Below are 16556 nucleotides of genomic sequence, written 5' to 3'. Positions count from 1 at the left end.
CATTGATTTATATACATTTTCCTTCTCCTGCCTATGTACGAAGATAGGATGAACTGGCAAAAGAACACTTATTGGTAGTGATGCTGTCTAACAGTATGAATGCACTCAACACCACCAAGATGTGCACCTAAAAACAGTTATGACGCTAAAAACAGTGTTAGTGAAAACTTGCTGCTAGGGCTTTATTAGCCATCTCCTCTTGGTTGGTAACATACTGCTTAATTAAAACTCATTATTATAACTGTATAAAGATTGCTTTTAATAAATCAAATATGCCAGTAAGATACAGTGTAACTTATAAGGTATGTCCTCATCACTCATTTAGTTCAAGTATTTTATTAGGCACACTGTAACCAGAGAAGGAAAAGAAAAGATTCTGAATTTATAGTAAAACTGTAGGCCTGTTAAAGTTGACTCTTGAACAACACTGGCTTGAACTGCACGGGTCCACTCATACACAGACTGTTTTGACATAGGACAGGGCTGTAAATGTATTTTCTCCTCCTTTACTGTAAGAATACAGCATATAATACATGTAACATACAAAGCAGGAGTTAACTTTACATTATCAGAAAGGCTATAGTTAAGCTTTTGGGGGAGTCAAAAGTCATAGGTGAGTTAGGACTGGGGGGGGAGCTGGCACCCCCATCCTCTTGTTGTTCAAGGGTCAGCTGTATTTTCTAAACTAAAGTCCTCAGAGAGCCATCTGTCCAGAATTTTTTAGATTTTTTAGATTCCAGGAAGTAATAAGTTTGGAAGAAAAAAAAAAACTCTCTGGAAATGGAATTTTATGTTGTAATTTTCTCTTCAGATCACAAACATGCCAAGGACCCAAGGAGATTACCTCAAATATTATTTTAAAATACTATCTGCATTGTATAATGAATGACATAAGACAAATTAACTCACATTATCAAAATACCACTTATGGTTGTAGATACTATAAAGCTGTCGGAAAATGGATGAAAAATTTTTAATCTGCTAAAAAGTTGCGATTCTCAGTTCTAACCTAGTAGTGTGTTTTTTTTAAAGTGACTGAATTCTTGGTTTCTCTAGGTTAACTAATGAAACTTCCTCCCTGTTTGGATATTTGTACTATAAGCTGACTTTTATTAAGTATTTGCTGCACACCAGGCACCATGCTTAGATCGGAACGTACCAACATTTCTTTAACCCTTACAGAGAAACTCTTCCAGGAGGGGCTACGGAAGCCCTCGTTTTACAAGTGAGGAAACAAGGCTGAGAGAGACTGAACACCGTGTCTGAGACCAGAGCAGGACAAGCAGATGCCAGAGCACGAGCCACGGTGGAGCCCACCGGCCTTCTCCACTGCTACGGAGGCCGCCCTCCGTACCCCTGTCCAGTCCTCCCCACCCCTCCATCCCTGTTCTGATGGGGAGCGGTAACAAACCCAATACAATGTGCTGCTGCTTCATAATCCATACAGTCAAAGCATTCATTCTGTAGTCAATGGTGGGATTACCCATGTCTCCTGCCTTGACAGCATCAGCTAGGGATGCATCTATCTCTGAAGGAACGGAACTACGTTTTTGGAAACTTAGACTATCCGCAGGTTTCTTGCCACTAAACTTCTATTTAAATTAAATGAAGACTAAAAATTCACTATGGAGAGGAATAAAGTCTCTTGTTCCATAGTTTCTCACAGTGATGACAGTTACATAAGACCCTCACAACGTCAGGCACAACAGACATTTAAATACTTGGAAAGGCCTTTAGATCATGTAGCTGACTTGCTATTTTTCCCCTTTACTTTTAGTATCTGTGAACTTTCATCAGTGTCCAGTCACGGCTATTAGTGACAATGTTACTCAGAACAATACTTTAAGGCTTTGATATCACAATGAAAGAGGCAGCTATGATTTCATAGTATAGTTCACATTCTTTGTATGAAATACGTAACTATGCAAAAATAAGTTTACAGGGGCGCCTGGGTGGCTCAGTCGGTTGAGCGTCCGACTTCAGCTCAGGTCATGATCTCATGGTTCGTGAGTTCGAGCCCCGCATCGGGCTCTGTGCTGACAGCTCGGAGCCTGGAGCCTGCTTTGGATTCTGTGTCTCCCTCTCTCTCTCTGCCCCTGCCCCGCTCATGCTCTGCCTCTGCCTCAAAAATAAATAAAAACATTAAAAAAAATTTTTTTAATAAAAAAATAAATTTACAGTAATAGAAACTTTTTATTGTTGGGATACAGATACTGTATCATGAAAATGTAAAGTTTTAAGCTGGGCTGTACACATCTCCCTAGCAACAGGAACTTCAAAATATAGGCTGGATACCATGTCTGGCAGTTCCCTTCATGTAATTCTTATGCACATCTTTAGATCACAAGATCGACATGGTCTCCTGCTCCCACGTCGATTATTTTTGTCTGTGGCTTTTAACAGAGCTTTGAAAAGGTGCCTGAAATGGCATCCTGTCTTCACAAACCACGAAGTGGCCACATTCTTAGAGCCCTTCCATACCCGCCTCACCACGCAATCCCAGCACGAGCCTGTGCTGCATCACACCATGTCGGGAGCCCAAACTACGAGCGCCATTTCCAAAAATTGTCGTCAGCTGCCTCGTCAGGCTACATGCTGATCTGCCATATATTAACTAACTGGAACTAAATAAAAACTTTAAAAGCCAAAACAAAACAAAAGGCAAAAATGGCAAAGTATTAGTAATTTCCTATTCTGGGTACTAGATTTCCTGGTTTTTATTAATTTTTTCCCCTGCACTTATCTATTGAACTCTCAAGAAAAAAGGAAAAGATAATTAACCAAATAGAGCAATGGATAATACATGCAAAAACAACAACGACAACAACAAAACACCAAGGTGATGTGATTTGTTTCTCCAAACTGAACTACAGACTGTTTCTGCCCTCCCAATACCAAGGACCATCTGATGGATGCCCCAGGGTCACTCAGAGGTCAGCCCTGGTGGGCGCAGGACTGCGCTTACCTCTGGTGGTGGTGACCGAAGAAGCGAACATCAACCTGGTTGTCCTCCTTCTGTAGGACCTTGGCTGGCCAGAAACCAAAACCTTTCATTTTGGCCCAAACCAGTTCATGATTAGGTATCTGGAAATAAAATGTTTTATGTAACCATGTTATTTTCAAAGTATTAAATGCACACATGTCATTAATACTGAACTTAGGAAGTATAGTGCAGTATTTTGAAAACACTTCTTTTTTTTAACTCCTAAACTCATAGAGCTTTTTTTTTCTCGGATTGATTCTGCCTTCAAGTAAAGCACCAAAAACTTACAGTCTGCATAAGAGCAGAGATATGGGCCCTCATCTCTCAGAAAACACAGCCTGCAGCACTTAGGGACGAGCCAGTCTCCAAGGCGAGACCCCCGTGAGTAACAGTGGCAAACGCAACACCCTCACTGCATTGTAAGGTGCACTCCAGCACCTGGGAGCCGGTGAGAGATGTGAAAGTCTGAGGTCCCGCTCCAGGCTTAGGGAATCACAGAGACCCCAGAGCACCTGAGGAGCACAGGGGCGTCCTCCACAGGCAGCCTCGCACGCCCAGGGCTGGGCGCAGCCCCGACCACAGGCACAGACCAGTCGGGACCTTCCTGAAATCCTGTCATTCCAGGGGACCACACATAGCCACAAGCATACAGGAAGCCTTATCTTTCTTGTGAAAAAACGGGAAGAGCGGAAGTTCACTATATTATCTATTAAGGGTTTATTCTGAAGTTCCCCATTTTAAAGTCAAAAACGGGTAATGATGCCAAGTTATTTCCCCTGTGTTTCAGGTTTTATGCTCACTAAGCCCATGTATACACTATGATACAAAGAAAAATACCTAGGAAGGATTATAATCCTTAAATAAATTGGAAATAACCTTGCTTAGAATAGTACATCACACACTTAAGAGGTAAAAAACAGAAAATCACAAAAGTTCACATACACAAGGGTAGCAGAACCAATTGTCAGGACGAGCATTTGACAAATAGAAGCAATTCTTGCAAAGCTGTAGTTCATCCAGCTAAAAAAGAAAAGCAACTATTTTAGCCTACACAAAACATGAGCATCAAACTGTATAAAACAGATCCATGTAAATTAGCATTCTCTCTCATGTGCACAGATAGTCCTGAATTTTCCTCCTTAAGATTACATTTTTCATTTCTCAATGAATACTAGGAGAGCCTGCCACGTTCCTGTTCAGACCGTCTCCATGGTCCCAGGCGGGCCTGGAGCAGAAGACAGTTCCTCAGGAGGTCTGGCCTCCACTCCCAGCCTGGCTCCCGCCCTCCTTCTGGTTCATATGCACATTAAATGCTAGTTCAGCAGACAGATCTTTCTGGTCTACCCATCTTAAGTACCATTACCAATAAAAGCAGTCCTTACATTCCCTCATTCTGTTTTAGTCCTTGTTTTCTTTCATAACATTCTTTCACGTCTTGTGAAGAAACATATTCTGTCCGTTTCTTTTTTGAGCCTCTTTCTTCAGAATGTATATTCTGAAGAATATAGCCCCATGAGCAAAAAGCAGTACTTCAATCACCACTTTATCTCTCCTAACACCCTGCACAGCACATAGTAGACACTCAATAAATATTTGTGGAATGAATGAAAAAACAAAGGTCAAATTTTATCAGGAAACAAGACTTTTTATATAAATTTTCAGGTGAGTGTTTCAAATAAAAAAGACTATACACACAAATAAAACCTCTAATATGCTAATATGTATTTTACTTATTGTATAAATAGGAACTTTTTTGTTTTTGTGGGGTGTTTTGCTGTGAAGTCTATATAGGATCTTTCATTCAAAGAGGGTAACATTGGGGTGCCCGGGTGGCTCCGTCGGTTAAGCGCCGACTTCAGCTCAGGTCATGATCTCGCGGTTTGTGACTTTGAGCCCCGCGTCAGGCTCTGTGCTGACAGCTGGGAGCCTGGAGTCTGCTTCGGATTCTGTTGTCTCCCTCTCTCTGCACCTCCCCGACTGGCACTCTCTCTCTTCCCAAAATAAACAAACATTAAAAAAAAAGATTTTAAAAGAAAACAATTGTAACAAAGAGGGTAACATTTCTGCACTGCAAAGGAACAATCAACAAAATAAAAAGGCAACCTACCGAATGGGAGAAGATATTTGCAAAAGACATATACAATAAGGGATTAATATCCAAAGTATATTTAAAAAAAATTTCACAACTCAAAACCAAAAAGGAAAAATATCCAATTAAAATATGGGCAGAGGAACTAAATAAATGTTTTTCCAAAGAAAACACCCAGATGGCCAACACACACAAGAAAAGATGCTCAACATCACTCATCATCAGAGAAATACAAATCAAAACCACAATGAGATATCACATCACGCCTGTCAGAATGGCAAAAATTAACACAAGAAAAAAAGGGTGTACGTGAGGATGCAGAGAAAGGGGAACCCTCTTGCACTGTTGATGGGAATGCAAACTTGTGCAGCCACTCTGGAGAACAGTGTGGAGGTTCCTCAAAAAATTAAAAATAGAACTAGTCAACAATTCTAGGCAATTGCACTACTGGGTATTTACCCAAAGAATACAAAAACACTAATTCAAAGGGATATGTGCACCCCAATGTTTACAGCAGCATTATTTGCAATAACCAAGATATGGAAGCAGCCCAAGGGTTCATCAATATATGAATGGATTATACTATTCTTTATGAGGCCAGCACTGTATCAAAACCAGATAAAGACAATAAAAAGAAGAGAACTATAGGCCAATATCCCTAATGAGCATGGATATAAAAATAACAAACCACCACCACCACATCCAACAAAACATTTAAAAAAATCATTCATGGGGCACCTGGATGGCTCAGTCGGTTAAGCGTCCAACTTCAGCGCAGGTCATGATCTTGTGGTTCGTGAGTTCAAGCCCCACGTTGGGCTCTGTGCTGACAGCTCAGAGCTTGGATCCTGCTTCAGATTCTATGTCTCCCTCTCTCTCTGTTTCTCCCCCCGCTCACACTCTGTCTTGCTCTCTCTCAAAAATAAATAAAGAATTAAAAAAATCATTCACCACAATCAGTGGGATTTATTCTGGGGATGCAAAGGTGATTACATTCATAAACCAATCAATATGATACACCACACTAATAGAGAAATGACAAAAATCAAATAATCATTTCAATAGATTCAGAAAAAGCATGTGACAAAGTACAACATCCATTCATTATAAAAACCCTCAACAAAGCAGGTGTAGTGGGAACATGGTCATGAAGACCACATGTGAACAACCTACAGCTAACATCATCCTCAATGGAGAAAAACTGAGAGCTTTTCTGCTGAGATCAGGAACAAGACAGAGATGTCCACTCTCAACACTTTTATTCAACACAGTACTGGAAGTCCCAGCCACAGCAGTCAGGCAACAAAAAGAAATAAAAGGCATACAAAGGCATACAAATAGGCAAGGAAGAAGTCAAACTTTCACTATTCGCAGACAACGTGATATTCTAAGTAGAAAACCTGAAAGACTCCACCAAAAAACTACTAGAACTGATAAATTGAGTAAAGCTGCAGGATACAACATAAATGTATAGAAACCTGTTGCATTTATATACACCAATAACGAAGCATCAGAGAACAATTGAGGAATTGGTCCAATTTACAATTCCACCAATAAGACACCTAGGAACAAAGCCAACCAAACAGGTGAAACACCTATACTCTGAAAATTATCGAACACTGATGAAAGAAACAGAAGATGGCAAAAATGGAGACATTCCATGCTCATGGATTAGAAGACCAAATCTACTGTTAAAATGTTGATACTACCCAAAGCAATCTACACGTTTAAAGCAGTCCCTATCAAAATACCATTTGACATTTTGACAGCTAGAAAAACCAATTCTGAAATTTGTACAGAACCACAAAAGACCCTGAATAGCTAAAGGAACCTTGGGAAAGAAAAGCAAAACTGGAGGCATCACAATTCCGGACTTCAAGCTGTATTACAAAGCGGTAATCATCAAGGCAGTATGGCACAAAAACAGACCCACAGATCAATGGAACAGAATAGAAAGCCCAGAAATGAATCCACAACTATATGGACAACAGGTTTTCGACAAAGCAGGAAAGAATATCCAATGGAAAAAAAACAGTCTCTTCAACAAGTGGTGATGGGAAAACTGGAAAGCCACATGTGGAAGAACGAAATGGGACCGCTTTCTTACACCACACACAAAAATAAATTCAAAATGCATTAAGGACCTAAATGTGACACAGGAAACCATCAAAATCCTAAAGTAAGACACAGGCAGTAACCTCTTTGACAATGATTGCAGGGACTTATGAGACGTGTCTCTGGAGGCAAAGGGAACAAAAGCAAACATGAACTATTGAGACCCCACCAAGATAAAAAGCACAGCGAAGGAAACAATCAACAAAACTAAAAGGCAATTTACAGAATAAGAGATTATTTGCAAACGACGTATCAGATAAAGGGTTAGTATCCAAAATCTATAAAGAAATCATAATACTTCACACCCAGAAAACAAAAAATCCAGTTAAGAAATGGGCAGAAGACATGAATAGACACTTTTCCAAAGAAGACATCCAGATGGCCAAGAGACACATGAAAAGATAGTTCAACATCACTCATCATCTGCAACATATAAATCAAAACCACAAGGAGATACCACCTCACACCTGTCAGAATGGTTAAAACTAACAACACAGAAACAACAGGTGTTGGCGAGGACGTGGAGAAAAAGGAACATTCATGCACTGTTGATGGGAACGCGAACTGGTACAGTCACTCTGGACAACAGTATGGAGGTTCCTCAAAACCTTAAAAGTAGAACTACGCTGCAATCCAGTAATTGCACACTAGGTATTTATTCAAATGATAGAAAAATACAGATTTCAAGGGCACATGCACCCCGATGTTTACAGGCAGCACTATCAACAACAGCCAAACTATGAAGACAGTCCAAACGTCCATCAGTAGAGGAATGGATTAGGAAAGAGTGGTACACACACTTACACACTAGAATATTATTCAGCCATAAAAAGAGAATGAAATATTGTTGTTTGCAACAATGTGGATGGAGTTAAGAATATTATGCCAATTGAAATAAGTCAGAGAAAGACAAATACCATGTTAGCTCACTCATATGTGGAATCTAAAAAACCAAACAATAAAAAAAATAAAAACAACTCCTAAACACAGAACAAACTGGTGGTTGCCAGAGGGGAGGGGACATGGGTGGATGGGTGAAGAGGATTATCGAGTACAAACTTCCAATTACAAAGTTAGTAAGTCACAGAGCGGGGGGTGGGGGGGGGGCGGGAAGTGCAATTGGTCACGTTGTAATAACGCTGTGAGGTGACGGACGGGACCACACTTGGGGGAGTTCAGTGACGTATGGAAGTGTCAGAACACTACCCTGTATAACTGAAACTAATATCACACTGTATGTTAATTATGCTTTAATTTGGCAATGAAAAGGAGGGCAACATTTATTGAGTGTCTGCCCAGTGCAAGACATTTGCCTGCAGTATGTAACCAACATCCCTGAGAGCAGTTACAGAAAAGGAAACATACTTTATTTGTACAAGTTACTTAACCACTAAATCTAACTCCTAGGATTTCTCTGAGAAAATTCCCTCCTTGATTTGCATTATTTCCCATGTATTTCAAACATGGAAATAAAATTATATTTAAAGGAAATGGCAAAACTGAAACATATGTAAGAGTAGAATTCTAAACTAAGTTAGTCTGGAAAACAGCAAGAGTTTAATTATTGGGAGTAAGCAGTACCTCGTGACAGGTGTCTTTATACAGCATCCGTGCTATGTCAGCCTGCTCGCTGTCTGCTGTAATGAAAGGCAGACAGTATCTATTACCACAAATCCAGAAACACAAAACTATCAAAAGTAGTACAACCATTTGCATTTTCTTTCAGTGTGACTAAAGTGGACATATACCATTTAAAATGAAAATGTCTATTTTAAATGAAGTTCAGGGGCACCTGGGGGGCTCAGTCAGTCAAGCATCTGACTCTTGATTTCTGCTCAGGTCATGATCTCACGGTTCATGAGATCGAGCCCCACGTCGGGCTCTGTGTTGGCAGCATGGGGCCTGCTTGGGACTCTATCTCCCTCTGCCCCTCTCCCCTGCTCTCTCACTCTCTCAAAATAAAAAAATAAACATTTTAAAAAAATAACATAAAGTTCAGGCAGCCAAACAACATTTCTATAGACAGCTGTAATGTTATATTCAACAGACTACGGATCCTCTACATATAGAGTGCCCTCTTTCTTTTCCTTCAAATGATGGGACATTAATGGAAAAGGACCAGAATTGCTTATAAAAAGCCTCTCAACTAAGCTTATATATAAAACTATAAAGAATAAAAATATTTTCAGCATTTAGTACTAGAATTCTTGGCCAGTCAATTTTATAAACTATAACCACATTACCAAAGTTGAAACCCTGACATTATTACTTACAAATCATTAAAGTATCAATTTTTTGAATGTAATGTTTTATAAAAGGTATTTCCCAACACGAAGGTTAAGTGGTATAGAGAAGCATGCACAGAAAAGAAAAAAACCCTTCAACCTCCGTAGAAAATCACTGTGTTGTGGAGAAGCAGCTGAGCATCAGCTTTGAACTCTTCATAACTGCGGTATTTCCCTTCGTTCACTTTCTGCAGAGGGTGAGAAACAAAATAGCAAAGCGTTAATAGCTAGAATGTTTGTCTGCCTTATGCTAATGGGTTATTAGCGCAAGGGGCACGGCAGAACATTCCAGAATGTCGCTATGTCCACTCCCGTGTCCCACGGAATGGATGGGACACGTGTGAGGACACCGATAAGCCCACCTGCGGCTGGAGTGCGGAGAGCAGAGCGCTGGACCGCGGGCAGCCCCCACCCTCCTCTGCACTAACTCAGCAGCTGAGCTCCGCCAAAAGCCGGGGCCTCTCACTGCTGCTGGGCGGAGAACGAAGGCTGTGGTCGGTGCAGATGGTAACTACACACCTACCATTTTTCTAGCACAGTCTTACAGAGACTGAAAGCAACAACCATTGGCCTACGTGACGCTTTCCCACCAAGTCCGAGTTGTTCCTCTACACACCAGGTCAAGGCAAGGCTTTCTGCTGTGCTAGACACGTATACGTGACGGATTATGGAGGGAATCTGAGGGTTTTTTGCAGGCAGGCAAAGTTTTGGAAGAAGGGTAGGACGAGTTATTTAGAAGTAGCAAGCAGGCATTTTCTTATCCTGGTAGCGCTTTAGGAAATCAGCTTGGAAAGAACTTAGAATACTAAGGCCTCTAAATAACAACTAAGATCCTGTCTTTCTGCTGAAATCCTCCAAGGCCCACCTCAGTGGTGCTTTCTTCAAGAAGGCTTGCGAGATATCCCCTGCTGGAGGAACCTGCCTCCCTTCTGGCATCAAGGGTCACAGGCTTAGTTACAGATACTGAGTCCCACTGTGAATTCCTGACCGTCCGGGCTCAGTCCTCTCAGGCACTGGCAACGTCTAGAGCTCCCCTGGTGACCTGATCCACACCCAGGTGGAGAAACTGAACCCAGGTTTCCCAAAGCATCTTTGTGATTTTTGAGATTTGCACGATCACGGCCTGTATTCTGGTTTGAACTGTAAGCTCCTGATGGGATAAAAATCATGCTTTCCTCTGTATTTTCCTTACAGTACTTTCTGTTCATGAACAGCACCTGCTACGTACAAAGCTAAGACCCCATCAGTCCAGCTGGTGTTCTCTACGGATCCGCCAGGATCAGACTAAGGGAAGCTTGGAAGGAGCAGAAGCAGGGGCAGGAAGGACTGTCCCGTAGAGACCTTGGGGTTTAGGAGAAGAGGTTTTGCTTGAGGACAGGAACCTGGGGCAGGAGGTGAAATGAAAACTACTTGTTTTTATTTTGGACTCTGCCAGCCTCTTTAGAGGGAAAACACCCTTCATTTACCCTCATTTCCTACTGAAGTAATCACCTGCAGTCTTTCTCAGCTGCCAAGGGGACTAAGAAACTTGTAAAATAACTTAAAATTATTCCTATGGTCTCCCTATAAGCTACTGTGGCCAACCACGAGATCTGAAATTCAAAAGGATGCATAAAGTACAGAATTAGTAACTCAGCGGCCCTAACTGGGAAATGCGTTAAAATGTTCTAGTGGATTTTACTGCAATTTGTAATTACATGTTAACAAACCCATTACAATACTCAGCTACAGAAGGTAAAATTAAGAACTCTGAGAAAATTGTTTTCTGGTTACATAATCTTTGTGTTGTTCAAGTTCACTCTGCTGTTTCCTAGGACTCTAGTCCTAGACTCCAATGTTCCCTTGAGAAAAACTCCTGAGTACCTGCTAGTGCTAGGAAACCATGTGCAGATAGGAGTCCTCGAATCCGAAATATTCAGTTGACCAGGCTCTACACGCCTCTCCTGGGATCAGCAAGTATCCAGAATCTACAGCTGGCTTAACACCAGGCCTTTTCGAACAGGACACCTGATCTGCACGCACAGTAAAAGCACAAGGCATCTCAGTAGCAGCAAATGCCCCTGTAGGGGCTACACCTTTTAGGCTCTAAGTAGAGGACGAGCAGGCACACACCCTAGGGGGAATGGCAACAGAATCGTGCTCAGCTGGGAGCTGTGAGTCATGTGGGAGCTACGGGTGTATCAGAAACCGGACAGAGGGCCTGGCTTTACCTCCTGTATGGTGGGGACGTCCACCGCTGAGTGCACCAGCCTCCGATACATTGGGTGTTTGTTGTCCTTCCCCTTCTTATTAAGGTCTATAGCCTGAAAGGTCATTGAGAGACAGGTGACACAATTTCTAAACACTTCAGAATTAACTGGAAAAACGTACATGCACTATATAGTTCAATGTGGCATTTTTTGGGTTTTGATAGAAAGAACAGTTATTTTGGAAAACGCCACTTTACTTTAGACACTAATTATCACAATATTGCTGGGCAATAACTGCAGTAATATGGATGGAGCTAGAAAGTATTATGGTAAGTGAAGTCAGACAAAGACAGATACCACATGGCTTCACTTGTACATGGGATCTGAAAAGCAAAACAAACAAAAAACAGAAACAGACTCTTAAATACAACCAAGAAACTGGTGGTTGAGAGAGGGAAGGAGGAGGGGGATGGGCAGAACAGGTGAAGGGGATGAAGAAGCACAAGTTTCCACTTATAAAACAGGTCAGTCACAGGGATGACAAGTGCAGCATGGCGAATATAGCTAGTAATATTGTAGTAATTTTGCATGGTGACAGGTGGTGGCTATAATTACTGGTGAGCACGGAGTTTGTATATAAATATCAAATCCCTATGTGGTACACCCAAAACTAGTAATAATATTGTAGATCAACTGTACCTTCATTCAAGATTTTGAAAAATAAAAGATGAAACAACAGAAACGTATCAGCAGGAAAAGAAAAGTGCACGTCTAATCTAATGCAGCTAAAGGAATGCCCATGAAAACAAAGACAAGACAAAAAAATAAAAGCCTCTTGTGGCGCCATCACGCACAAAAGAAATATGACGGCGGTGTTCTCCACCCCCATCCTGCTCTGTGAATCTTGACGTGTCACGTGCTAACTTGCAAGGCATGAAGGGAGGGAGCCTGGCAGGGCGGCCCGGAGACTGTGCAGGACTCACCCTCTCCTTCATGCGGGACACGATGAACCGCAAGTACGTGCTCATCTCCTGTTTGTTTGTGTGTTTCTTCTTGATGCTCTGTTAACAACAGAAAAGGCCAGATGTAAAACGTGATTTTGTACGGTATGCAAGGACTGTACAAAACACGCACTATTTCCAGCACATCTGATACAGAGAAATCTTTGAAATGCGCATGGTAAAAACAGTGCTTTATGTGAGAAAGAAATGGAAAATATTATGTCGTACTGGACATAATACCTTAGACAACTATGCACTTTTTTTAAGTATTTTAAAACTTAAAACTTCCACTATTTTCAGATAAAACAAATGACCTAATACTGATCATGACATAACGCAGAATCACTCATTTTACAAAAGAAAAAAGTCAGCTGAAAACCCTTTAGGGAGTATTATTAGTAATATCGAATGGTGAATTTCAGCACAACGTTATTCTTCGTCTAAAAGGTTATTAAAAATCCGCGTCCCCTATGAGTGAGTGCAGTGCAGGCAGGCATACCTACTTATCTTTTAACGTGTCAGGGTCTGTTCAGTAATAACTTCAATTTCTATGAGTCTGACCTGAAAACTAATTAGGTTCTTCAATTTACGTCTCAGAAAATAAATGTCAGCTAGGACACACCTCCTCTGTCGAGACTGAGGCCTCAGGGCAGACCCCCAGCCCCACGGAGGCGGCCATGCCGCCTAGCCCACTAGGCCCGGGCCGGTGTTTCACAACCGCGCACCCCCCTTCGGACACCAGGTGACGGCCCTCTACCCAGTGACATCATTAGGCCCGAAGAACGGTGTGTGCCAGAGGTCATCCTGATGTGCTAACGGACCGGACGAAGCAGCAAACATTTCTCAGCTAACCACAAACTACCAGCGCCTCGCTGGGGCTCCAGGGAACGGATTATCCACACACACGACCCTAACCCATCTCGACAGAAAACGGGCCCTTTCTTTTCTGGAGATGTGGTCTCCCGCGCTTCGTGTCTCAGGTGGCCCCCTCTCCACTGGTCACCTGGACTCTGGCGCGGGCAGTCACTGCTTCTCTTGTGCTCATCTGGCACATGCTGTGCACACAGCTTCTAAGTCATGCCAGTTACAGAGCATCGACCCCGTCCGTGCCCAGAGTGGGGCCTCGCCGCTGAGCACGGGACTGGGGACTTCGGGGGAAGGTCCCCGGGCTCTACACCGGTTTGTCCACTCATTCGCTGATCCCGCAGGAGTTGTGATGTGTGGTGGCGACCGCTGCTGGCTGCACAAGGACACTTCCTGGGCTCCAGGCTGAGAGTCTTTGTGAGGGAGGAGCTGGTGGGCTGTCACTTTTGACAAGACCCACGCCAGCACGTGAGAACCACCCTCCCGCCAGCTGGCGCCGCTGAGGAGGGTGCGGTGCGGCACCTGCACCCCACACGGGACGAGTGTGCAGGGAGCTCTCTGGGGACGGGAAGTTACGGTCAGCTCTTCATGATTTCGGACATCCTTCCATGCGCTTTCTACGCTAAATGAACAGCCTGGTGGACTGTCAAATATGGAAAAAACAAAGGGTAAAAAGCCAAGAAGGCTGCTTTTTTCCTCACCTCTCGGGAAAGCTATATTCTCTTAAAAGAGAGAACAAAAACGAAAGCTTCTAGCTACATACTCGATCATGTGAACTCCAAAATATGCTGATGTGCTGCTAAAACTGCTGATCCCAAATATCAATCTGATCATGAAATCATAAATTTGTGTAAACTCCAATGAAATAGCAACCTACATCAGGTCCTGTAATACTATCTGAGGGGTTATGGTTCTTTTAATAGATGACAGGTAACTAAGGGAAATACACAACACTTCACGTAATGAAACATCATGTCGATGCTAAGTATTGTTCCAGACCTTCCCTCCATGAAGCAGGCTGGGGACACTCTGCTCTCTAGGTCTGCGTGCGAATACCACCAGCTCGGCCTGAGGCGGCTGTGCAGAGGGGATTCTGGGGACAGAGTCTGTCACTGCAGCGACCACGGCATGGCCGCCCTCTCTCCAGGGCTGCTGGGTAGCCCACATTTGCGCAGGAACATGGTTTTTCCTGGTGGTGATCTCGACATCAAGCTATATGAAGTACTTCACTGTTAGTCACAACCTAACCCCTTTTGGTTCTTTAGAGCCTTAGAAAATAAATCAAGTATCTTTTTTGGTGATAAACATGGGTTCTCCTGAAAAAGCAGGGCACAGACTGTAACACGAGCGCTCTGGGCGTATGTCAGCCGCTGCCCCCAGGCAGTCCCAGGGGCTTGCAGGCACCTGTTCCCCAGACCCACAGGCCCGTCCGTGGGTGGGGCCCTCTGGGGGAGCCCACACCAACAAGAGAGGGCCCTGAACAGACATGGCCTCTCCCCACAATTCCTGAAGACAAAACGTTTGTCATAAGATGCTTCCACACTTGCTAAACTTGTGGGCTTTCAGACATTTCCCTCTTAGTATTTCACAAAAGAGAGGAATGGAGCATTGTAGCCTCTGTTTGAGGGCTGCACCGTAAGACCTGCGGGGATTTCTTGGAGTTGTGAGCTGCCTGTGTGACATCGTCAGTGCTGTCTCAACTAAGTCTGTCAGCAAAACAAGACAGTGGGCTTGAGAAAAAGCCACTTTGACAGAAATTAAAGGAAGAGCTTCTAAGGTAAATGCTATTTCTGTTTGTAACATAACTAAGCAGACAGCTCTAACAACAAGGTCAGAAAAACAAAAATCATGCTTTAAATATCTGCAGATTACTTCAGATCCAATCCTTTCTCAGGCATAAAGAACTGTACATATTCTCTACTTGCAGACCTCAGGACTCGTCAGGAAAGGCCTCTCTCCAACAGTATGCAGCTCAGATAAAGCCCAGAAAGTTCTGGGGACTGTTCACATCACTGGTAGCATACAGGGATCATTCTGTCAATATCTATAAACAGGAGAGCCTCTGCATTACATGGTCAAAGTTGTTGCAACCATTTTCAAAACAGAATGATCACACGGCTGAAGCTGATTCAAATGTGTGAGATGCCCACTAAAGACGCTCTTAAACACATGACAGATCACCAAGGGGCTGCCTTCCTTTCTGGGGAGAAACAACAGAAAATCTTAAACGTCTTCTTGAGTAAGGGATTCTTACCACCAGCACAAACACTTGCTGGGTCAGAGCAAGTTGGGTAAGGCCAGGTGGATGGCCTAGGGAAAACAGGAATCAAGTAATTCAGCTACACTCTGGGTCTGATGGCGGTTCTGGCTGGAAAAAGGTACGAGCAACCTTAGACCAGGTCAAGGCTCATCCACAGTTAATTACAGACAATAGGGCCCAAGTGCCATCACATGAACGAACCCTCAAGACTGATCTCAGAGACCCAGCTTTTCAGATGCAGCACATGTTCCAGCAGAAAATGAACGTGTGGAAACAGCATCTCCAGTCCACCAAGTACCCAGACGAAAAAAGCATGCAGAGATCCAGGAGGCTTTCCCTTAGATCACGTATGTGTGCTGCTTGAGCTCACCAAATCCAAGTCCCCCAGTCTGTGACTAAACAGGTCAAGAGTATCTCACTTTCCTGGGGAATCCTAATACCCAGAACATCTTTCCTGTTACAGAGCTAGACTAGTGGTCTTTTCTTCAACCATTTAAAAATGTAAACCCCATTCTGAACTCATGAACAGTACACAATCTGGCAGGCCTGGTTTGCCCCACGGGCTGTGGGTTTACCAACCCCAGAGTAGACTCTGTTCTGTGAAAGCAGGGTCCACAGTGCTCCAGCTGAGCCTGGTCTTGGGCCAGGGCTTTGTGCAGTATGTGGCATACAGTAAGTGCTCAATAAATGCTAGTGGGACTGAACTGCTGGTAGTCATTAGTAACTTCATTGCTTACCGGGAAAAATACTCTATGTAGTGGAATTCAACC

The 16556-nt window shown here is 43.0% G+C and overlaps 1 protein-coding gene across 12 annotated transcripts in view; it reads right to left on the bottom strand.

Moving 5' to 3' along the window:
* ZMYND11 (zinc finger MYND-type containing 11) overlaps positions 1-16556 on the bottom strand; it is a 133549-nt gene that overhangs the window by 14430 nt on the left and 102563 nt on the right. For 9 of the 12 annotated variants that reach the window (XM_049626753.1, XM_049626749.1, XM_049626750.1 and 6 more), the window contains 6 exons: positions 12645-12722; positions 11683-11775; positions 9573-9660; positions 8769-8824; positions 3926-4003; positions 2966-3084 (listed from right to left, as the gene is read on the bottom strand). In XM_049626753.1, coding sequence (XP_049482710.1) covers positions 2966-3084; positions 3926-4003; positions 8769-8824; positions 9573-9660; positions 11683-11775; positions 12645-12722 — 512 coding nt within the window. The remainder of the gene's footprint in view (positions 1-2965; positions 3085-3925; positions 4004-8768; positions 8825-9572; positions 9661-11682; positions 11776-12644; positions 12723-16556) is intronic. The other 3 variants (XM_049626755.1, XM_049626757.1, XM_049626759.1) reach the window with 1 other exon arrangement.

The sequence above is a fragment of the Panthera uncia genome, chromosome B4, assembly GCF_023721935.1.
Source record: "Panthera uncia isolate 11264 chromosome B4, Puncia_PCG_1.0, whole genome shotgun sequence".
In the NCBI taxonomy this organism is placed as follows: Eukaryota; Metazoa; Chordata; class Mammalia; order Carnivora; family Felidae; genus Panthera; species Panthera uncia.
Note: the sequence above shows the minus strand (reverse complement) of the source record. Positions and strands in the feature narration are given on the sequence as shown.